Below are 25,380 nucleotides of genomic sequence, written 5' to 3'. Positions count from 1 at the left end.
AGATGAATGAGGACAAGGGCTGGCTGTCTACTGTTGTTTGGCCCCCATGTGGCCAGCACTTCTGTACTTTCTTCTCTTGGTTCCCCACAGCAGATTGCCCCATCCCCTCTGCAGTGTTCCATCATCCATGCAGGCCTCAAGAATTCATAAGATTTACAAAGTTTCAATCAGGTCTGTTAAACAACAGAATTCTATTCTATAACTACTGTATGCATCATACTTCTGTCTGAGCCTATAGGCACAATCTCACATCTCTTCAACCTTTCCCACACTTGTAGGTAGACTCTTCTGCACATTATACAGATTTTTAAGAGGTTCTCTAGCATTCTTTTCAATGTTATCAGATAATATAAAATTCCTACCACTTGAAGTGCTGTTCTTGTGCCCTTCAGCATCTAAAATCTAGGTGTCTGAAATGGAATCAGTCCCCTGACTGTTCTGCCTTTGGGCCTTGAAAGAAATTGGGACTTCTAGAAGTCTCATGTAGGCATCTTAGATGCCTGTCATTAGGAGAATGGTGTTTAAATCCAACCTACCATATTTAGATATTCAAGTCAGAGAAGCTGAATTCCATTCTAAATGCCAGAAGATGCTACTCTGAACTGCTCTCCCCCTTGCCCATAAGGAGCAATCCACATGTCCACCTCATCCTACCATTGGTAAGTGCAGCCAAAGAGCAGCAAGATAATCTCACTGGCTGTGAAAGTTGTCCATACCCATTCTGGAAATCAGTTAAGAGAATTTTACTACTGAGCCAGCCTCAGAAACGCCTCAGATAGGGAAAATCTGGCTCATAACAATAAGGTGGCTGGTTTTGCTACGCAGGCTGTATACACTTCCACATGTGAAAAGAGATACACAGGGAATGGGTCAAAATGACACAGTGGGCTATGTCTGTTTTGAAAAATGTCCTTACAAGCAAGTTGTATGGGATTACTTTCACATGAAGGTCTACTTATTGGACCTCCAAACATGCACCATCAATACCTAGAAGATGGAGTCCATGGGAAAGGCTGCATTTGGGGTGAGTGAGGGAGTGTGCAGACCACAGTCACGGCATGCTGGCTCATCTTAAGGACATCTCCATGTCCTTCCAAGGTGCCTTCATGCAGTGCCATCAGGCCTGTCCATCCCATCAGACTGCTCATCTCCTGGCTTTCACTACATGTCCCGGCTAGAACCAGCACACGGGAGGTGACCACACTGTCCGAAGGACAGAGAGCCTCGGGATGTCAGGGGGACGGCACTCGCACCTGCCGCTCCCGGTGAATCCGCGGGGCCTCCCAACTGGCACGAAAGAGGCACAAGCGAGAGGCGACATGCACCAGCACGGACATCCAGCATGGCCCGCGGCTGCTCCACCTTGCTTTGTGCGAGCCCAGGAGGCAGCCCCGCCACAGCAGCTACACTGCCGGCCGGGGAGCGCGGTGTAGCGGGCACGGTTCGAGGCCGGGGCAGCATTCGGCCCGGCTCTGTCTCCCCGCGGGCCGGGCCGGGCTGCGCTGAGGGCGGCCCCGCTCCCCGACCCTGAGCGTGGCGCCCCCCAGCGGCCGCCGCCGCTCCCGCAGCCGGCTCCTGCGGCCGCGCCCCCGCGGGAGCGATCGCGCCAGCTCGGAGCGCCCAGCCCCGGCCCCACTCGGACGGACCGGGAGAGGGGCAGGGGAGGAGAGAGGAGGGAGCTTTACATCTAGGGAAACTAGCGTGAATCGCACTACTCCACTACTGCTACCCAGCTGCTAACTTACACGGTGCTCGGTTAAGTACAAAGGGAACTACTGGAGTTAGCAAAGGCTCCGACCGAGCACGTTCTAACTCCAATGTCTGCCCTGGGCTGTCCCAGGCATGGAGCTTCTCTTCACAAGACTGTGTAGCTGCAAAACAAATGTAAGCGTTAAAATGATAAACAAACAAAAATTAGAAAGTAAAATAAAAACCAACAAAGAAGTACAGACACACACAGCCCCAGCCCCGGTCGGCACACAGACACATCCACATCCCAATAACTTCTACCTGCTCTCCTGCCTCTGTCACATCACTTGGCCCGACACTGCTTGGCAGGGGCCACCCAAACACTGGTGCAAAAAGCACAGCCGGAATTACACTAATGCTGGAGGAAGTTCGAGGGTGACCTAAAACAGTGGTCTGAGTAGTGACAGAGCAGCACAAGGGCAAGTACAAGGTGGGGTTCAAGAAAGTAGTGATATCCAAATCACTGCAAACCTCAGCTTGGAGGGAAGCAAAGTGGGAGAACACTGATGCCCTTAGCAGAGAAGCAATTCGGCACTCCTCAGTGTACCAAGCAGGGCCTTACTAAGAGCAAGAGGAAGGAATAAAGAAGACAGCAGTGATGCACAGCTCACAGCAAAAAGGACTTCAGAAGAGATCATTTCCCTTCCATTCTGCCTAGGCAAAACACCTTTCCCATTGCACCTTACAAACCAGCAGTCTGAAATCCTTTGAGCTACTTCAAAAACAGGTAACAGAGATGTTCCAACTACTGCATCATATGCTGGTGCTGTGTACAGAAAACCAGGGAAATACAACAGGAACAGACCTCGTTCTTCCTTCCTAGACTGACCTGAACAAAATCAAATACTCCAGATGTTCCCAGCTCACACTAAAGGTCCTTGTACTATTGTTTTAAATAGTCAGGCAGCTAGTACAGTATGCCTGTGTAGGAGAAAGGCTGTGAATTCCACCTAGATTTTCTCTAACCTTATAGCTTTTTTCATATGCATTTTCAGAGTTTTTCAGCCACAGGGTCCTCAACAGAGCTAGCAAATTCAGGAGATATCAGGCAGAACTTCCTATAATTCATAGACTAACCATGGTACCAGTTAACTGAGCTAGCAAGACAAACACACAAGGTGAAGCTCATGACAGACAAATGCTCTTCAGAGCCAACATTATCACACGATTTTCACTCAAAGCACCTGATAATGGATTAAAAAATGCTTTGGGGTCTTCCAGGAGCCACAGCCTCCCTTTCAAAGCACCTTACAGTAGTCTGAAAAAACTGGTATTTGTTCCTTTGGTACTTCTGAGCACCATCCATGTCTGAGGTCCTCAGAAGTTCTGACAAGTGAGATTGAATTCAGTCCATCCCGTCCACAAGCAGACCTGCACCACTGACCCCATTTACCACAGGGAGAACTGAGAAATGCAGTGACTTGCCTAAGGAAACCCCAAAAGGCAGTGTCTCTACAGAGAGCTCCACATTTCACCCAGATGAAAGCAAGGGAATGAAATTAGCTAGGATGAGGCTCTGGATTTTGGTTTTTTTTTCAGAAAGGGAAGGAAATGTTTGGAAAAATTCAGTGTGCAAAGGAGGGTATTTTGCAGGAAGGGAGATGATTTCTTTTTATTCTGGAGTACTGGAAATGAAAAATCAACATTTTGGAAGGAAGTTGAGGAAAGGAAAAATCTTAGGTAAGGAGAAATGGGAAGGATGGAGGAAGGGGTGGGAAGAAGATGCTGTGAAGCACTGCACCCCTGGACTTACTGGCTGAGAAACAGAGAGAAAGCTGGGACTGCATGGACTCAGTCTGTGTTTTGCTCTCACTGTGCCTCCGTCCTTCAAGCACTGAGCTGCCGTCCCCGGTGGAGAGAGGGGGAGCTAGCATGGCAGGGAATTAAAACACAAACACAAACAAAACACGCAAGTTCAGTAAATAAAAAAAGAGAAAGGAAATAGGAGAACATTAAAGAAACCACAATGCTGGGCACAAAACATGCAGGAGTATCCTCCAGGGCAAAGCCAAGTAGACAGCTCTACAACATGAACCTGCTGTGCAATTTAGAATGACACAAGGGCAGAGGGGCGGAGGAAGAACGACGACACACACTGCCTTTAGCCCCATCCCAGTGGAAACAACAAATCCCTGAGGCAACTCGCTGATGGATAAAGACAATGTCTCCTACAGCACAGCAGAGCTCATCTGTGTATCCGGGTGTCTATTTAAAACAAGAAGTTGGCAGAGGAACTGCACAAACACTTCCCTTTTCAGAGAGTCATGGCTATGTAGAACACTGAGAACTCCAACACTCCCAAACCTTTTGGTCTACTTAGTTTTGCTCAAGTGCTTGCTTATCTTAAAATGTGGAAGGGCAGGAATGGAAAAGGAACGCTGGTGAACACAGCTACACTTAAAACTGGAGGACTAAAATTACCAGAGCTGGCCACAGCACAAACCACTACTGTGCAAACTGTTTCCCTCCCAATCACCATTCAAATGTTCCCTTTTACTAAAATCATAACAAAATTTTCTAACCTCTGACAAAACACCCAAAACACAGTTTTGATCTGTAGCAATGTAGCCCTATAAAACTCTATACACTGACCAGCTGCCTTCCTTCCTCCCCACCTTCTGTTCCAGTTCTAGACTTCTTTTCCTTGCAGAATTTGTATTCCTTACTTACAACACCCATTGGCTCTGCTAGCTCAACCCATGGGACCTCTCCAGAATAGAAAGTGCCACAGGAGACAAGGTTCTGGACAAATACCTGTTCTGGATGGCTATCCAGCAGTGATGATAAATCAAATTCATTACCACACTGTGAAACCCATCCAGTTCCCGTCCCTCAAAGCTAGGTTCTTAAGGCACGGATTACTCTTTGGCAAAAAGGTAGGAGCTAGAACACTGTCCTGTAATGAGGCCAGGTCTTATCTGAAACAATCTGTATTGCAGAGCTCATTCACTCACTGGCATGTGTTTCTGCTCCCTGTGATTCCTCAGAAGAGGAGCCAGCAGCTTATGACAAGCCATGGGAAAAGCATCAGGAACTACCCCACTGACAGAGGTGACATTGCTGCTACATCACAGGGTCAGCACTGATTTTTGTAAATCAGTGAACTGATTTACATACATGCTCTCAGGGAGCATGAGAATACCTCTGCCTCAAAATGCAAGTTATTAACACATTTGTCTCAGAATGCAAACTACCTACACCCATCCCAAACTTGCTTGTTCAGGAAAATGTCTGCTCATCCTTTGTTAGGGAGGTTAGGCAAAAGAAAGCTGCTCAAACAACACAAGCAGATACGGAACTTGGAGCTCCTTCATTTAAAGAGTTTTACAAGCACAGAATATTTATGATATGGTCACTGAAAGGCATGAAATCTCTTCTCAGCCTCTCCCTCTACTGATATCTCAGTCAAGGACAACAGGCTGAGAATGATCTTCATCTTAGAAAAAAAATAAACCCAAAGAGAAAAAATAACAAGGGAAGTCTTTGCATATCACAAGAAAGATTCCCAGAAAGGGGTGAAAAGGGAGACTGAGTAGTAACAGAGAGGTTTCAACTCCCCGTAATCTACAGGGAAGCACAAAAACACAAGCAGAGACCAAACCTCAAGGGACTGGTAGGGATTTTCCACACCTAGAAATGGACTGGAGATGAACAGATTATGATATATGCAAGAAAAGAATTCCAACTCTGAGACAAAAACAAATTAGCTCAGTGTTTATATACCACAGAGGCCAAGTCAGACGGTTCCCCAATGCACGGTCCCACTGTGACAGGAATGACAGCGTCATGGCGAATTTATGAACTGAGTCAGACACAGAAATCTGGGAAGCTAGTTCAAGGCAATGACTGAATCTCTAGAATCCCTTGCCTACACTTAACTGTATTAGAAATTACAGGCAAAATACCTACCTTTCAGATCCTCATCTTCAGTTGTGGTGTTACAGCTCTCTGTGGAACCCTGCACGGCAGAACAGAGCATTACCAGGCATCAGCAGTCGGAGCATGAGCAAATAGTTTGATTTCTTTGTGAAGAAAGATGGGGAAAAGCACAAAAACGTTGGCAGGGATGGAAGGGAGTGGATGATACAAGGAAGATTTGGATGTAAGCAGGCCAAATACAAAACATAACAGCATCTCTGCTCAGCTTTTGCATGTTCGAGCCATTAACTTTTACAAGTGTGGAAGCTACCAAACTCTGTCAAATGAAATCTAATGAGAGTTGCTTCTGTTTGGAAGAATAGCCACAAGAAGCTAAAGAAGGGCTCCTAGGCTTCCTCCTTTCTCAGAGGAAGTGTCCATTTGCAGAAGAAAAAAATGTGCCTATACCTCCTCTTCCATCCCACATACGAAAGAGAGTGGTGATTATACACTACAATAGGAAAGATGTGTTAATATCTGAACAGTTGTCTTTATTCAGCCTGCTTCAGAGATCCACAGCCATATAACACAACCCTTCTAGTCTATTGTCAGCAGTATTCAGGAGCATGCTACAAACCAGACATTGGAAAGGTAGAAACTGAATTAAGGTACACGAAGACAAGAACAAGAGAGAAGCAGAGGTTTCTCTGGCAACACTTCCATCCCTTACCTTTATGCCATCTGTAGCATTATGGACAACAGTTGTTTGAGGCTCCTAGGAAAGGATGGAAGAATCATTAAACTCTAGTTCCAAAGCATTCTCTCATTTACTTTCACTCCCCAGCAAGTGGAAAAAAGGTGGCTGACATTAAAAAAAGCAAATCAAATCACAAACTCCAAACAGCACACATGTGCCTGCGTGTGTGCGCACACACTTCCTGCACAGGTTTCATTAAGAGAGAGGCTGCACTAAAAGCTAAAGTCACAAGGAGACAAAGCCCCCAGCTTCCCTGCAACTGCCCCTAATTCCCAATTCGCTTCCAGTGAACTAGGCTGGCACAGACACCAGGGGGCAACCAAGCAGCCAGTCTGCACCCTCTGCAGCCATTCATGAAGTAATGACCCCTCCAGTGTCCTCATTGGAAAATTCTTCAGAAGACGAGAGGGGGAAGAAAGGATAATGGGATAGCTGAAGAAAGGATAACTGGGCTGGGGCCTTTGTCTCCCAGTTTTTTGGAAAGGTTGCTGGGTATTTTACCCTAAAAAAGGGACATTCATAATTTCCATAATAAAAAAAAGGATGAGCCAGACCACCTCAAAGCCTCTCAGAGAGGACTTGCTGAGGAACTGTGAAAAAAGGCACATTTTTCTAAAAGTCTCTGAAATGAGCTCCAATCTCAATAATAACCATATTTAATAATTTAGAAAGGCTCTCTCAATATCAAAAACATCATGAACAAAGCTAGTGAAAAGAAAGCGGAAAATTATGAAGTGTCCCGAGAATTCTTCATCCTACAACAAAAAACCCAACACCAAATCCCACCTTCCTGTGCCCCCAAAAATGCCAAATCCAACTCTCCAGAGACAGACAACAAAGAGCTACCAGGCCTATTGGTACTAACTAGCTCCTGCACTCATCCCTTCATTACCAGGAAAAGACTTCAGGATCCTGGCACCATCTCCTCCCACTGCTGTCATTCTTTCTGGGTGGCTCAGCAAGGGCATCAGGGCTGCTGGGCAGGGCTGTACACTCACCCATCTGCCTCTGCCACCCACTGCACTGCTTGATCTTCCATGGGTACTGATGCAGGCCACACACCCAAGCTGTGCTGTTCAATGTACTTGGCACTGGCACTGTACTGGCACTGCAGAGCTTGCACACAGGCCAAACAGAGCTTGACAGCCCAGCAAGTCAGTGAGCTACAGGAGATCAGCCACTCAACTGAGCAGGCCAAATAGGCCAGCAAAGGATTCTTCTAAAAACCCTTTGTCTGCCCTTTCTTCCCTGGTGTCCTGAAGTCCATCCTCCTTTTCCTGAGTGCTGGAGAGTGGACGGAGCTTGACACTCTCTTCTTCAAAACCATCCTCCCCAAAGCCAGCAGGAACAGTTGACACACAGAACTATACAGGGGTGGCACATGGGGAAGTCCAGGCAAGCTGCGATCCCCACATCCAACCACAGCTCTGCTCAGCACCCCCATCCCAAAGCCTGTGAGGCTGTGATCAGGCCCCACAGCAGCACAGGGACACAGACAGAACGAAGCCAAAACATAAGCTGAAACAGAGTGGCACAAGCAGCACTCAGGAAAGGGTTTGGGAGAAGAAGGGGAGAGGACAGAATCAAAATTAAACAAACAGGAAAAAAAATAGCGGTTGGGGAAGATACCATGGACGTCTGCACTGGGGGTGTTTCTTTTGCAGTGCTTACTATACTGGTTTTGTTGTTGCTCTGTGGCTGAGACAGAAAAACATGGTTTTAGTTCCCCTGCTGGGCAGCAGAGGCAGCAAGAAAATGACAGTATTGATTCAACCCCAACCATCTCCTCAGACCCAACCCTCCCCACAGGCTCAGTCACCAAGAAGAGGGAGGAAGGAGGAGTGCTGCCTGGGTTGCTGGACATCATCCTTCCCCCAGAGGCAATAGAAGTTGTAAGGGATGTACCAAAATCCAAATATGAATGGACTGCTAGAGCTATAAGGAAGGAAAACAGAAGGCAAAAAGGCAGCAGCCCAAAGGGGTGGAGAGAATCCTGCAATGAGCACTAACAAAAATATCTGGTGAAGAAAAATGAGAGATGGCAGCTGTCCTGAGAGAAAGAGACTACAGAAGTGAGAGACACAATAGTCATGGTCTGAAACAGGGCAAAAATGAGAGTCAAGTCTGAGGTGGCCCAAAGTGTACAGAAACAGTTCTAGGTATGTGATAATGCTGAGAATTCCAGGGGATCTATTGATCCAAGTAAAAGTGTGATCAGCCCTAGAAAAGGTAGAGAAAAAGTAATGTATGATATGTAGTATCCCTGCTGTGACCTGAACAAAGAGACTTGAAGACCAAAATATTGAAAGGAATGGGATTGGGACATAAGGAAAAGACCATATAGTTCCACAAGTAGGAAGTTCTCTGGATGGTGCCCAGCAACTTTTCATCTTCCCCCTCTTCAGACTCTCTTGTAGCTGTGGTAGAAGAATAAAATCTATTTCCTGCATTCATACAGCACAACAGTGAAGCCATCACCAGCTTGCTGAAAAGAATCATCCCATTGAGTCATGTACACCAGGAACGAGCCAAGTCTGTTTGTAGGAAGCCATAAATGTCCATAAGTATAGAGTTCCTAGCCCACAAATCCAGCCCATGTGTGACTCCCACACCAGGCTATATCTCTTTTGCTGCTAGACACCAGCAGCAAGGTCAAAATTGGCACTGCAGGAGCCTCGCTCACACTCCTTAATTTAGAGATCAGGGTACCTGATGGGAGCTCACAGTAGTGTGCCCTCGTTGCAGAGGCTCTCTATCCCACTCAGGGAGTGCAAACTCATACTGCAAAACATCAGGCCCTCATCACCACACCACAAACACCACAAAGAATGGAAAGTCAAATGCTAAGCTGGAAAACATCTACCAAAGGTGTAATTATGTCAACCAGTGACAGATCTTGTAAGATCAAGACTTAACAAACACCTACTAACAGTTTGGTTTTTCTTCACAGGCAACATGTCTTGGCTTAACTATCCCTTTTGGAGAGGGAGAGAGGAGAAACAAAAGATGAAGATGGGGCAGGTGGAGGGAGGAAAAAGTAGAAGAGAGAGAGAGGCAGGAATGAACTTTTTAGAAGTACATGGAAAAAAAAGAACATATACACTCAAACTCCAACCTAAGAATGGAGAAATACAACAGAAATCACAGTTTGCTGCCTCTTTCTAGACATTCCTGCATTGTCCTAAGACTCTTGCCTTTCATGAGTTTTTTTCATGCATGTATTTCCAGCCTGATGGTAGAAGAGATTACAGATCACTGTGGATGTAAAAGAGGAGCAGATCAACCTGAAAAAATTAATCTCAAGCTATTTTGTGGTACAAACACAATCAAACTTTTGACAATGGTCCACCTCTCCACACAGCACTGAGGCTCTTGTACTTCTTCAGAAACAGTGATCCTAATGCAGAGATCTATCTTCCAAACCCCTTCCAGTGAGAGGAATGTAACCCATTTTTCTTAGTCCACTGGGATAAGAAGATAAAATTAGTATGAAAGAAACTATACAAAAATAATTCCAGTGTTTTGGAAGGCTTTATAACTAAAGCCAAATGAGAAAAAAAAAAAACCTAAACAAAACTAACCTAAAAAAAAACAACAACTAAAAAAAAAATCCACTGACTAACAAAAAAAACCCCAAACCAACAAAAAACCCCACCAACCAAAAAAAACCCCAAAACAAACAAAAACGCCAAACAAACAAACACCCCAAACAAACAAAATAAATCACAAAAAACCCCGACCAAAACCTAAACAAACATCCAGGAAGCCACTGTTCAAAAAAAAAGCTAACTATAGCCTGTTAGGAGTGTTATGTTGGCTTATAAAGTGCAAATCACTCCACACCCAAAGCACACAGCCTGCCTTCCAGTCTGCACTGAGCACCCAGCTCACCAATGATATTCTTTCCCAGCCAGTGGGCTGAAGATGATCATGTATCATGTTTGCTAGTCCAGAATTGGATAGCATTTTACTACAGGATAGTGTCCCAGTGAAATTAGAGGCAGCTTAGCCTACACTTTTTTTCACAGCTCTTTCTCAGGTGAGGGAAGGTATCTGACATATTGAGCTTCCTGCATACACTCATGTCATGTGGCCATCTAGCCAACTGCTCTTCCCTGGAAAAAGCTAGCCTTCCCTTCCCAGAAATGCAGGCAGCACAGCCAGCTCTTAGCCCTCCTTCCTCCCTGCTGCCTGCCAACATCACTCACTGGCCAGGGTACAATCCTGGGTAATTCTGTACAACTCAAGTTGAAAGAGGCCAATTCACCTAAAAAGGTGCTAGGCCCTTTTTAAGGTCTGCAACACGATTAGTTTTGGCACAGCAGTTGGCAACATTTCCTGACAAGAGACAGACAGACAGGCATGAACAACACAGAGGGTGCAAGAGAAAGAAAACAGACCAGCGCTCATATCGTAGGGACACACACATGTAGCTGACTAAAAGAAAGGAACTACCAACACACGGCTGTCTCAGTTTTTTCAGCCACTTTCACTGCTTTCATGTTTTCAGAGGCTGATGCTTACATGGTTTACATATCCCAGCTGCTTTAAAACAATATTCAAAGGGAATTTAAGTATTGCTGGCAGTGGGCAAAAAGGAAGGGTAAGAAAGGCGAATTTCTGTGAATTTCTGCCCCGCAAAAAGGCAGGGCTGGTGAAAAGTGAGTCACTCACTTCAGATTTTCAAGGCAGTACTTTGGGATTAATTTTTTCGTGGGTTTTTTTGTTTTTTGTTTTTTTTTTTTCACACAGTTTTAAGGTATCACTGAAGGAGGAAGAGGAGAAATATCTTCCAGGTAGTAATGAAAAAACATTATTTTGCTTTCTTGATCCTGTAACATTCCCACTTCTATCTGAATCAGGTGAGAAATATTTTCTGTTACTTTTCTGTGCATAGGAGATAATACAATAATTTTTGTAATTTAGTTACAGTTCATATCTTGGTGTTGAAGTATGTCAATGGGGCTGTGTATGACTTCTGACAATATGACACTGGCCAATTTCCTCTTTGGACCCTTGAGAGTGGATTTGACTACTTTTTTTGACAAATTCTATAAAAGTCAAACACCTTGATGGATGAAAAAGGAAATGTACAAGACACGGGAGGCAGTTACTGGGTATTTGGTCATGCTGGGATACATAAACAAGGTCAGCACAAAAGGAAATTTTGGATTATAAAGGCTCTGACAAACCTTTTCAGTAAGTACACTAAAAAAAGAAGTGACCGGCAGCTCTGAGCTGCCCAGTGGTGCTGTGCCCACACATTTCATCTGAACAGTGGAGCCCCATCAGTCTCTGCCACATTTGGAGTGACTCCCAGTTTGTTCTACGCTGCAATGCTCCTATCAAGGATGACAGCACCAACACCAGGCAAAGCACCTGTTCCTTTTTTTGGCACCTCTGTAACAGAATGACAAAGCCTCGCATCCAGACGAGGCACACACCTGCTCTGCCGAGCCCAAGAGAACCACTGTCTTTTTTTGTTTCACACTCAGAGCAGGCAAAGTCAAACTGTGTTGCCAGTAGTTGGATTTTCTGCACAAAATGGGAGCTGTATGTGGCCAGAGGATCACAGAGCCCTTTTTGTGAGGACATGGACCCTTGAGTGCACACTGATCCCCCCTGCCACCCCCCCTGCACGGACATGCTATGTAGGGTGATGAGCACAAGCCGAGCGTGCATGGCATGGAAAATGGCAGAGGCATGAATCGCAGGCAGCTTACGGGAGGTGCTCACCATCAAATGCACACTGGAGCTCGACTTCCTTTTCTGGACACATCATTGAGAGAGGGAAAGAGAAGGGAAGAGAGGAGATGAGAAGAAAAGCACAGAAACTATTCACACATTAGTGTGCCAGCAAGGGCCCCCCTGCCAATAATGCTCCCCTGAGGCAGGTATAAGCACCAGCAGAAATGCACAGACACGGAAAAAAGGAAAAGAGAGAGATGTCACCATTAAAGCACACCAGGGGAAAGGGCAAGGCTGAAGACCCCCATCCCCTCAAACACTGAGGTCAGAATATAGGTGCCCCACACACTGATATAAGGAGAGAAGAAGAGAGCAATATATATGCACAAGATGTGGGATACAAGGGGGTGTCTCTCTGTGTTCTCCCACCTCAGACAATGGGGCAGCTTCCCCAGCCAAACTGAAGAGGTAGGCAGAAACCCCCTGTGTGTCCACATTTGGAGGATGCAGGTGTGTTTGCAACTCAAATTAGAGGATAGGGAGAAGGCCACAACAGAAAGGCACACGCAGAGGCTAAAGAAAGAAGAGGGAACTTGGGTGCATAGCATGGGGAGGAGAAAGGTTCCCTCACATAGAATTTGGGGTTGATTGGAGAGGTAAGGTGCACTAATGTTCAAACAAGAAAGACAGAAGCACTCAACAGCCAGAACACTTTGCACTCTCAGGTATTGGGAGAAGAACAAACAGGTTCAAGCTACTCAACCTTCTTGGACTCTACTCTTGTTCAATGGCATCTTCAGTCATCTTCAAAGACACCTTCACATCAAACTGCACTCTCCAGTAAATGAGGCTCAGCATGCCTTCCTCTTTCACTAAACTTTGAGTGTCATCCAGTTCAAGCTGACCCTGGCAGGTCTTTCAGCATTACAATGCTACACCTTCCCCTTGCTGTCTCCATGTACATTTTCCACCTGCCCTTCCCCTTTGGTACTATCCAGGCTATTTCTCTGCTGCTTACTACGGTCTAGCCCACAGAGTGGTATAGGACAGCACACATCATGTCAGTCAAAACCCACAATGGAATGGGCACAGTTCTGCAGCTCTGGACTCCTGCATACTACCACAGCACGCCCTGGAGCAGCCTGCGAGTGCAGAACAGGCCATGGACTTGGAGCTCCCCACCTCATACACTTACTAAGCCTTCGCAGCTCTTACCTTGAATATTGCCTTCATCCCTGCTATCCTCATATCAGAGCTCAAGCACACAGGCAGGCTGGAATGTCTTTGAAAGCAGAAGTGCCCATGTTCACCTCACACGCAGAACCACATTCCTAATCACACCATACAGTCCACAGTCACATAGCCACTGCATGAGCAGACTCAAAACAGCAAAGCTTCTGCCTCCATCTGTTCTTTAATTCCAGTACAGGCTCTAATCTGTTCAGCATTTGGTTCACAAATCTTCCACTTCATGGAGGCACAACATAGGGCTTGCCATTACATGGTTTACAAATTTGTGTTTCCTCTCATTTCTTTCGGGACAATTTAGGTTCTCCACAGGCTTCTCAAGCTAGAGCTAAAATAGCATGTACTACCAGTGCATGAATATAATGCTTAGACTGCCATCAACCCAGAGAAATCCTTGTACCCCATCACAACAGGAAATTTTTAACTGGAAAAATTGGAAATTCACACCAATAGAAAACTTCAATTTTTACTTTTAGTGTATCCTGTAAGTTGCAGCAGATAAAAGGAGACTATATGGATACCGAGGTAAACCTGTCTCTAAGAAAGACAAAATCATTTGAAATTCACACAGACTTACAGTAAGTTACAAAAGAGAGAAAAGGGACAGAAAATGTTAAGATACAAGCAAAAGGTTCAATATGAAAAGAATCAACCAAACCATGCAGAAAACAAACATCCACTTACACAGAAGCACAAGTAACACTGACACAGAAGGAAACAGAACCCTCTGCAGATCAGAACTTAATTGGAGTGCAAGCTAAATTTAAAACAGTGTTAGTCTATTACAGGGCATGATATAGTGTAGAAATCCCAGAAAGCACATTATTACTGGCTACTATAATAGCACAGGGAAGAAAAGCTAGGTTGGCAGTGTGAAAAGGGCGAGGAGTGAGGTCTGTGTTATGACAGGGCATGAAAATACTACTAAAACACAAGACAGGTTAGAAAATGACAACATAAGGCACTGGCAGTAAGTGCTAAAGCATCAAAACTTCTTAAGTCTAATCATATACAAGGAAGTTACTAAAACCAGATCAACCTCCTAATACATCTTAACAGCTGCATCAGAACCATCTATTGCTACTTTCCCAAGGTGACTAGCTGAGTGAGCAAAGCTTTTTGTTCTTCTTGTAATGTGACTGCAACTTAGCAAAGTAAATAAGAGAACAGAAGTTTAGTTATAGAGTTCTCTTTCCCTTCCATAACACAGATACATCTCTAAGAGCTTCTGGGCAGTGCAGAGATGTCCCAGGGCATGAAAAAAAGTTGTTAAAGGCAGAAACAGCCTATGGTAAAGTACCTCACTGATCACTTTAAGGGCTTCCCTACACTTGAGTGACAAAACATTCTCCCAAAGCAGTACAGACAACAAACCTAGGGATGAATGTTTGCTACAGTTCTATTTTTATTACATGTGTGAATTTTAGGTGTTCATTTCGAAAGAGGAGCAGATTCTCTACAGTGAAACTTAAGGAAGAGACTTGCTTTAGGTAACAACCAACAGAAGTCAGCAGGTGACAGAAGACAACCTGAAGAATCAGTCTCTTCAGCATGGCAGAAAAAAATACTAGAAATGGTGAGCATGAATCATTCCATAACACATACTAAAACATACTGTAAGAAAAAGAGTGATTCCAAGCAAGGTCCCATTCACAGTCCTGGGAACTTAACATGGCTATTTTATTTATGACAGCTTTTTGTGTTTCTGTCTTCTACATGCAGTTCTCCCCAGCCTGATACTGACAGTATTTTCCATAAAATATCATGCTTGCAGCAACTCATATTCCTATGGAGAGTAGAGTAATTTCAGAACTTAATGTAGGAAAAAAATGTTGAACTAAAAGCAGATCATCATAGTGAGAGTCATCTTGAACCAGCAAATTTGATGTCCTATTTCTCCTTCTGCTTTAGCCCTTTTGTGTGATGCTGAGCAAATAATTTAATCTTTGTCAAACTATCTTCTCTCTTGCCCTTTTGTCAGCTTGTGTATTTAAGTTGTAAGCTAAGAGGCAGGGATTTTCTGCTTAGCCACCACTAGCTAAGCACACTGGACCCTTGATCTCAGTTGGTGTTTCTAGGCATTACAACAATGCAGTGAAAAAACTGAATGCATCAAAGGTGGATATAATGTGCTACTGGATGTCAGCACTTAAACAGATCTGAAGCATTCCCTAGGTGTCTTGCACAACACAGTTCAGCACAAAACTCTGCTGTTCAGATGAACTTGGGTTCTTCCTGTTTAACTTTACGATAAAGAATGTTTAAACAGTATGGCTTTAAGATTATAACAAGTCCAGATGCAGAGATAGGAAAATTAACTCCCACTGGTCATGGTATGAATGTTACTTGACCCTGGCAGATTTCATAGGTTGCTTCACCTTTCTCTGTTTCAGGCATGCTTTGACCAGCTGCTTCCCAGCAGCCATGCCAGTTTACAGAGCATACTTCCTTCCCCACATACTCTTTACTGGGCAAAAGGCAGGGAAAGCTGGTATACATCAGGCATAAAATGTACATTTACTGCAATATTCCTTACAAACAGCAGAACAAATGGTATTTGGTACCTCTCTGCAGTTATGTAATATATAGAGCAGATTTTAGAACATTAACCTTGTTATACCAAATAAATGGATTTTTCCACTTTCAGTTGAATTCTCCTTTCAGCTGTGCTATTCAGCTTTTACAGGGAAAGAAAACAGAGTGCATGTGGCGGAAAGACAAGGTAGAAAATCAACAGACTTGGCAGAGCATTGCAAGTGAATGCTGTTAAAATTTCCTGCATCCCACAGCATGCTCCACAATTTACTATCCACACAGTGTTACAGTGGGCCTGAAGAACATTACTGATACAATTTTGTAAATCCTAGTCACAAACCCAAGTGGTCAGAAGTAAACAAGAAAGAAAAAAAGAAACTGACAAAGAGTTTAGAGAAGGACCAATTTAAAAACAATTACAATTACATGCTTAACTGAAAATAACACTTTGTGCATTAAAAAATTCTGCTTATAGAAACAGGTCTTACAGGCCCTGCGAAACACACACAACCTCTCACAACAGCAGGAAGTGAAATACCCCTTTGGAAAAGAGGGAACATAACTCTTTGAAGTGCTACCCAAAACCAAAAAACAAAAAAAACACAAACAAATTTTAAAAAAAAAATCAGCAGTAGGACTGTAACACTAACTACAGGGAGCCTAGACCCTGACAAGTTTAGAGGAAGGACACTGCATAAAGTGTCCTTAATCTTCATCCAGGTGTTTGCTCCAGCCCACTCCTTAATCCCCTCTCTCACCTTGCAGTAGATGGCAACTCCAGATTACAGTAAGAAAGGGGAATAAGAAAACAAGTAAATTTGTTTTGAAACTATCTAAAGTAAATTACAAAAAGGTAGATGCACAATGTTGCCCATAAATTTAGTATCTTAAAAAAATACCTGTGACCTACAGTGACGACCACAAGATATGTGGTATGTTAGAGGGACAACTCGTCACTCAGTATCTTCTAGCCTCACTTTCTGGAACTGAAATCAGCAAACCATATTCCTTGGGGATAAAACTCAGGCCATCCTGCAGCTACTCCAACAGCTTGGATCCAAATTCTGCTTGAAGAAAGTAAGTGCAGCACTACAAAGGTTTGGTGAGCAGGCAGAATTTAAGATTCAAGGCAGTTTAAATCATTCATTATTTAAGATAATGGAAAAGTTCTCAAGTGCCAAGCTGATGAAATATCTACCAATTAGCAGAATTAGTACTTGAAATAGAAGCAACAGTGCAAAATGAAAACCAGGAAAGCTTCAAATAAAATTTGGAAAGGAATTTGTTTGAGAGGAGGGTCATATCCATGGAAATTTATCAAAACAACCCCAGTTTGGACACACTAGTATTGGAATTAAAAAAAAAAAAAGTTCCTTTCTTGTCTTCCCTTCCTGATTTAAGCTTCTCCCACTGCCTTTCAAAATGGTCTGATCCAAGTCAAATGCATGCATCCTCATTGCTTTAGTCCTAAACTTTCTTCAGCGAAGGATTTCAGTCTATTGCTAAAGAAACAATTTTGTGCCCTTTTTTTATGTATCAGCTCAACACAATTCACACTACATGCTCATATCACCACATATGAGTATTAAATCATTCCTCTCTCATTTATGCTAAGTCAGCACGTACATGCTGTACTTTGCGTCAGAAATTCACCAATACACATTTTCATGAAGTTATTGGGAATAAAGCATCAGAAAGATGTATATGTCTCACTGAAGCTTGTGTAATACTATGTAATAAAAATTCCTACTATCCTTGTCAAACAATGCAGGATTCTAGCACAGACAGCTCTAAATACCAGCCAAAAAAAGGGGGAAGTTACCTTGAACAGAAAGTAAATTAACATGAAGTGGTGATACTTTTTTCTCAATGTCTTTAAAGCCATTAAGTTTTACACTAGCGTAATAATCTATTAGTGGAAGAAATACTCTTCCCATTCTTATCTACTTTGTGGATACCTGTGACAACAGTCTTATGGTGCATAGTCACCCTGGATCAGATAAAACCAATGAAGAAACTGAAACATATTTTCTCTCAAATCTCCATAAAGAGTTGGTTTCCAAGAAGGTTGTAAGAGACAAAGAGAAAACTCAACATTCTAAACCAGTCTTCTTATCTGGAGGAAACATGAGAAACAGCCTAACCAGATGGCATGTGGTCAGCAGCAGACTACAGTTAAAACTACAGCATGCAGTGCTTGTTCTAAACCTACATCTGATGTAGAATAATTTATATAGGAAGTGGGGGTGAAAAGGATACCACAAAGCTGAAAACCTGGTTGGTGTTCAAGCCACAGTATTTGTGCTCTGCACTACTGCAATGGGCAGAAAATAATCGTTTGCCACAAGTAAGACCAGATGCTCTTACCTCAATCAGACACTGCCACAAGCTGTTTGTCAGAACTGTACAGGGTGAGAAAGTGAGTGGAGCTAAAATTCCAAGATTCCTGCATAAGGAGCAACACATGACAAGTATGCTGGTCACAATGGTGAGGCCACTAAGCAGACAGTGACCAGCACAAAGACTGTCCACAGCAGCCAATGGGCCAGTACTGCTCCAACAAGCAAATGGACATGGTAAAAAGCTACACTTCTAATGGGATGCAGCACCCATTACAGGAGGGCAAGGAAAGAGATAAGCATGTAGACACAGAAATCCTACAACAGAAGTGTTAAGGATGTCCTACAAACACACACAGACCATTATGCACTCTGTCTTGTCCCCCTTAGCAAGCTTAGGGGGAAAACAACTTTGACTTTTAAAAGTCTTTATTACTGAGCAGAACAGTAACTGAAGACAGTTACTTTAACAGGAGCTTTAATAAGAAATACATTACTTATTTCTGAGTTTTGACACTTAGAGAAATGAGGACTCAAAATCCACACCTGAAGATAGACACCATTTAGGAAAAATGGGAAGCTTCAACACCTCTCCTGGGGGCCCTCAGTCCAGGGTGAACATGAGCAATGGACAGCACTACAATTCACACTGCAAAGCCAGTCTGCTATAACCCTTTGGAGGGAGGAAGCTGCATGCAGACTCTTGACTGCAGGTCTCCAGTGTCCTACAGAAGCAGTGGTTTCCAGAGGACAATCTCATTCACCATGAACAGAGAATGCTATGCTCTCTAATATAACCTCCACTTTATCAAAGTATTCAATTACACATACCAGGAACAACATAGACAGCAAAGGGCTGAAAAAAGTAAATCCAGAATTGTCCTTTTCACAGAGGAAGACATCATGTACTCCATGAACCAAACAGCACAAGCTTTCTATGGAGCTGGAAGGTTCTGTTGTACAGGGTGTCCTTGTAACGTAGTTACCGGAAAGTTGTGCTTCGAGATTTACGGGTACATTCTTCGTCCATTTTTAAAATATTTTAATCCAAGATGTGATACTCCCTGAAAGCTTGTTAGAAATCAAGAATCCTAAAAGAAAGCCTTTTCTTGTCTAGATAAGTCACAAAACTATGTAGGGATGTTGATACCTGCTATTTTTCCAATTACTTTTCCCCTCTCTCATTGGGATTTTGAAGCAAGCACCTGTTGGTTCTCATTTCACAACATTTGGGATAATCTACTCTTATTCTACTGGAATTCTACTGTAATGTTTTAAATATCAACAGATGCAACAACTCTAACACACTTGCTGTATTAGTGTGCATGTGTTCATTGCATGTCTGTGCAAGAGGCAGGCCGGTGCAAAGGCCAAAAGCTCACTCTTGTAGACACATTTCAAAGACAAGAATCCAATGGCAGGAACAGCATTTTCACAGAGTATTTTGATCAAAAAATAAACAAACCCCAAAACCTGGATGTCAATAGGGAAGAATACCGCAGAACTGTAAGGATGCATGTTTTATTAGAGCAATCTCCAAAACAAACACAACTCTTCTGAAAACACCTCTTTTTCCAGCAGCCTGCTTGTACTGTGAGCCCTCTGGGAACAAAGCCTCATTGAAACAGAGAAGGGCTCAGAGAGCAGGAGAGAACAAGTGTGCTGGTCCTACAGTGTGAATGTCAGCTCCAGCACAGGAAGAATGAAGACTGCCCACAGTGCTAAGCCAGGAGTTGAACTGTTCCACCTAACAGCTGTGGAGAAACGTTTGGAGTTCAAAGGAAAATGCAAGTAAATAAACCCAACTCTTCCATGTGGAGAACAATTATCCTTCAGAACAGTTAGGGGAGGACCATGCTCTAGGCTATAATCGTGTCTCCTGCAGTATCAGATGGTAAAGGGCTGCTGCCTGCAACAACAGAGCCTTAGCAAGGGCCTGTAACCTCCAGAATTAAATGATGACCATGCAACACAAAGAGTGACATTGAAGTGGGGAAAAAATAATTCCTTCAGAAGGGAACAGGAGAGTGCCTCAACTTCAGGCACATGAACTGAACTTTGACACAATCCTCAGTTTCTGGTTGGTCCAAACATGAACATTTGGAGGCTCCTCCTTCCCCACCCTTCTTGCTCAACTTTCAGCATCTGTCCAAGTGAGTAGACCAAGAAACTTCCATGGGCTCTGCTGGGTATATCATCAGTCACTCACAATTGGTCTGTGCAATTTTCACAGTCCAAAGCACTGAACAGAACAGACTAGTCAGAGGCATGTGTCACAACTGAGCAAGTCCTTGGTCTTAGTAATCCAGTGCTGACCAGTTCTCCATACATCACAGAAAGAGGGAAAGGAATTCCTGCTGTGCAGGTGCACTTAGCTAGTTATGCATATAAGGAACACTAAGATCCCACCCAGGGTTCCATAAAAAGACACTGTTTATAGCAATCCCAGCCACAGGACAGGGCTGTGGTTTTACCCTGGAAGGGGACAGGCACCAGAGAGAAAAAGGCTGCCTTCTGTTCAGGTGGTGGGAGAGACAGTGAAATGGCAAAGCAAGAACTTACCTTCACTCCATCTGACTTCTTATTCAGCAGGCTTTTGGCAGCTGTGGAGAGAAGCAGAAGTAGGTCAGATTTTGGTTTCAAGATTATCTTCTCTCTCTCTCTCTCTCCCTGCCACTTCCCTCAAAAATGCACAAAACCACAGAAGGACAACTATCCTGCTAATTCCTCACTGGCAGCAAGAGACCTGGAAAACAGGACAAGTCACTGATCAAATTCATCCTGATAGCAGAGGGTCATCTATCCTATCTACTGTTCACCTATTCAGGCAAAATACTACCACTTCCACCACCTCAAGAAGACCAAATCTGAAATGGTAATTCAGAGCTTCTCTGTCAATCCTCCACTCACACACTGCAACCCCACCCAGAAGTGTCAGCAGTTACAGGGGGAAAGCTTAAGAAACCTGTCTGATTTTTGCAACAGGATCAAGGCTGCACCTGTAAGTGCAGCCATTCACATAACAGACCTGGTTTATAAAGGGGGTGCTGATAACACAGAAGCCTTCTAATTACTCTTATTCACAGTTTCTCTGGGGATAGCTGGATAGCTAAATGAAAGAGGCTGAAAAAGTGCAAAAGGAAGCACCTGAAAATTGTTTAAAAAAGGAAGAATGGCAAGAGACCAGGAACTAGGCTGAATTTCTTCATTGAAAGATAAAGGTGCTCTGCTGTGCTGAACTTGAACAACCAATAAAACTGAGAGAATGATAAGCACACACAGAGAGCCCACAGCAAATGCCTGGCAGAAGCAACACTTGGGAGTGATGAAGGAGATGCTCCATCTATTACAGCGAAGTGGTACATTAACAATGACTGTCAACAGCAAGACCCCATCTACAACTTCAACAGATAGAAACCATTTCTGGTCTACTTATGAAGAATGTATTCAGTTGTATCAACTTCTGTAAACAGCATGCAAGACAGCTCCTGTACCAACACATGCTATGGCTCTCCTAAGCAGCTGCTGGGAAACTTATGGGTCTGGGCACCTGGGTTTTAGGTGCAGCAAAGATAAGGCCTAGAGAAAAGGCAAGACCTAACACAATGCTCACATGACTGTTGAAATGTTCCATTTCCAAAGACATACTGATCAGCTTCCACAGAGTGCTCAGTCTCTCTAGAAGCAGCGATGTTAGGCAAAGAAGGTTTTTGCAATACCTAAGCAACTGTTCAAATTTTATGTCATTTTCCATCCTGCCTTCCCTACAAGACCCTACAGACATGGATTAACTACACAATTTTAGCTGAGTTGGTGCAAATGACTACAGCACCTCCTCCCAACAAAGAGGCGGCGCTCCATATAAGCTTACTAGAATCTCTGGTTTTCTAATTCTACTCTCTAATGCAATATAAAGCTAGATTACAATTTTGTTTTCATTCCAGCTCTCAGAAACCAAGAACATTGGGAGAACCTCATGCAGATGTTTTCTGAATATGATGTGTCAAAACACAACGTTCCAATGTGCACACATGGAGGTGGGCAAAGCAACTCATCTGCCCTGCAACAGTCTCTTTTCTGAGTGTACACATATTAAAGCATTGTAAGACTGCAAGACAAATAATAAATAAGTTCTTGCCACCTTCAAGGCATGACAAAGGCTAACTTGATTCTATGTGCAAGTGAGGAAGAGAACAATATGACTATGGGGTCAAAAGAGGTCCAGCATTCATACCACACATGCATCAAGGCATCTCACACAACTGCAGAAAACAAGAGACTGTTATAGTCTTACAACACTTCAGAAGGAGTAAAGGATTCTGCAACATAACAAATATGCCAAATGGGACATCCTTGAAGTGAAAAAAAAAACAAATAAAACCACCATCAGAGAAGCAAAATAGTACCACCATATGTTCTGGGCACATCCCAGAGACAAGCAGGGAAGCAACATTTTTCACACTTTCTGCAGTTTTCCCACAACCTCACATTTGTCTTTGTGGACAGAAGACAGCTAAAATCATGTTCTACAATATCAAAGCAAATTCAGCTGAGAGTGCCTTTGTCCAGCCCAGAACTATGTAATGCTGATCTGTGTTCCCTGGTGCAGCCTGCCTGTCCAGCCTCCTTCCCTGATTGTATCTCTGCATGGCACACACTGCTCTCCCACAGGCCTGACAGCATCCCAGCAGTGTAGAAAGAAACTTGGTCTGTGGTGTATTTGGTTCATACAGCATACTGTAGTTTATAAAGACAGCTGGAGAGCCTGTGAAATGTGTGAAATTTACACACAAAGATAACTCGGACACCTCAGAGAACAGGGAAGCATGCAGGTCTACCCAGAGATCAACCTGTACAAGTTACAAGACAGAAATAAAAAGGTATGCAAGAGGAATTTCTGCACAAGCAATAGACAAGATTTCCTGTAACAATAACCCTTTCAGAAGACAGGCAGATTTGCAAAGAAACAACAGGAGGAGAAAAATACAAAAACACATGCAGGCAGATTCTTTGCTGTTCCTGCAATGATCTTGTAGCAATGCTCTACGATTTTCCAGGCATGGATGCTAGTATTAATTTTTTCTGTCTTTCCCATTTCCTCTATATGTTAAAGGGATTAAATTCCCTCTTCTCTTAACTTCTATAAGTTTTTCTAGAATAAAGGAACATGAAAGAACATGCTGCTAACTCTGTAAATTATAAACAGTTCAGTTCCTGGCTTAACAAGACAGTCTTCAATTAATCTCTGAAGAGAAACACAAAAGGTATCTCCTGCACATATCCCTCCCTCTCCCCACATTTCTCCGTTCTGGCCTCCATATTAAACAGCCTGGGCTCTGGACCATGCTCCTGGCAGAAACAGAAATCCCTAATGCTGAACTCATCAGCAATAAACACCAGACGCTCTGGATGCACCAGGGCCAAGAGGGGACTGAAGAGGAAATACTGACTCCAAAGACAGACACAGATAGTGCCTTTCCCACTGCCAGCCCCACTCCTCCTCTTCCAGAAAGAGCAACCCTTCATCCAGCCTGTGCCTTGGTTTGCCCTGCCCTCAGCTGCCAAAACTCAGTTACATTTCTCACTTCAGGTACGCTTCCAGAGAGTTCTTTTTTTTGTGATGCAGGAAGAACACTGAGGCTGCTTTTATTAAGTTTGACTAACTTATGATGCTAGTCCAACAAACAAGCCAAGTTCTGGTTTCTAAACACAAGCACTTTTACCTGAAGAATTCTGGACTTTACTGAGACTTGATAAAATAAAAATTATATCATACCAACACAGACTTCCCAATGACATGGAGTTGCAGCTTGTCATTATCATATTCTCAGTACAAAGAAAGTCATATTAACTGTTTCTCAATTTGATGCCACTTCTGGGGTCACCACAAGGGAGCCAACAGTCAGTGTACAGTCACAAGATGCACTTCTGGCTACCATCACACAATGCCCATGAATGCAGTGTAAATTCAAGAATATCCATTTATTAAGGACAAACACCACAGTAAAAAGTATTCACAGAACTTTCCTGAACTTTAGAGAGAGGAACTTCTAGAAGTAGAAGAAATTATTCTAATCATTTACATCCACTGTTGATGATAAATCAGACTCTCTGACTATAGTGATAAACACATGCAGTAACGAAATCCGTGTCACTTTAGGAAGCTGCAAATGGAAATTTGGCAGGTCCACACAGAGAAAACACTTAAAAACAGCTTAATTTTTCATTAAATGTGACTACATCTTCTGCTTGGGAAATGTGGTTTCCAGTGATTTTACACTTATTTAGTCAAATCTCTAAAAATACCTCATAATTCTTTCCCTCTCCATATTTTCATACCTTTGGATTCCTACCAGGAAATACAAATTTCTGGTCCTGAATCAATATCTACCTAACATAGCACTGTAGAAACTTCACATATTTATTTCAGTTAAAGAAAATAACTCAATTTTCATCCTGAGTGTAGATGTAGATATGTATGTATATGCACATACACACTCAAAAAAAAAAAAAAAACCAAAAAAAACCCAAAAAACAAACCACACAGCAAAAATTCAGTTTCATGTTTCTGGAAGGGAGGTATAACAAAACAGCAAATTATTTCAGTACCACTTCACTATTTGTATTATTTCCTCCTTCTTGCTCTTTAGTCAGCTAAAAAATGTCTCTGTACAGGTTACACTAAATATGCACAGGCATATTTGGGCCTTCTTTACTTAGAAAGAACTCTGCTCCTTGAATCTGCCTCCAGCCTCTCTCAGCCTCACCTATCTAGTCAAAAGCCCAAACTTGCACATTGGAGTGTTAATAAGGATCTGCAGAGACATGTAACAAGTTCCAGTTACTGTCACACTCTGCCACAGTAACTCCCTCACAAAACTGACTTGAGCAAGTGACAATAACCCAGAAAAAAGCTCAACATCAGTTAAAAATAGAGGTTTCAGGCTTAATTACCTGCAATGTTTGCCTTAGGATCTATTTTGAAGACAGGACTTGTGCTGAACCATGTGCTAGAAATGAATTTCACAGTGTGAAAGCTTGTTGAACTGCTCCCCAAATTAACAGTTGCAATCCATTTAGGAAAACAGTACTAAGAATTTCACATAGGCCACTAGTAAGTTGTGCCTAAAAATCAGCTTATGGAGAAAAGCCACTTCTCAGCATTTTGTGAAGATGGCTGCTCCTAAGATGAAAACCACTTTTTTT

General features: G+C 43.2%; 1 protein-coding gene across 14 annotated transcripts in view; it reads right to left on the bottom strand.

The window, feature by feature from the left end:
• CAMK2G (calcium/calmodulin dependent protein kinase II gamma) overlaps positions 1–25,380 on the bottom strand; it is a 119,214-nt gene that overhangs the window by 7,908 nt on the left and 85,926 nt on the right. For 3 of the 14 annotated variants that reach the window (XM_033515832.1, XM_015633074.2, XM_015633083.2), the window contains 7 exons: positions 20,737–20,777; positions 12,101–12,133; positions 7,994–8,062; positions 6,338–6,382; positions 5,659–5,707; positions 3,503–3,616; positions 1,746–1,871 (listed from right to left, as the gene is read on the bottom strand). In XM_033515832.1, the coding sequence (XP_033371723.1) occupies positions 1,746–1,871; positions 3,503–3,616; positions 5,659–5,707; positions 6,338–6,382; positions 7,994–8,062; positions 12,101–12,133; positions 20,737–20,777 (477 nt within the window). The remainder of the gene's footprint in view (positions 1–1,745; positions 1,872–3,502; positions 3,617–5,658; positions 5,708–6,337; positions 6,383–7,993; positions 8,063–12,100; positions 12,134–20,736; positions 20,778–25,380) is intronic. The other 11 variants (XM_015633077.2, XM_015633075.2, XM_015633079.2 and 8 more) reach the window with 11 other exon arrangements.

The sequence above is a fragment of the Parus major genome, chromosome 6 (genome assembly GCF_001522545.3).
Source record: "Parus major isolate Abel chromosome 6, Parus_major1.1, whole genome shotgun sequence".
NCBI lineage: Eukaryota > Metazoa > Chordata > Aves > Passeriformes > Paridae > Parus > Parus major.
This window is presented reverse-complemented; position numbering and strand designations above follow the sequence as displayed.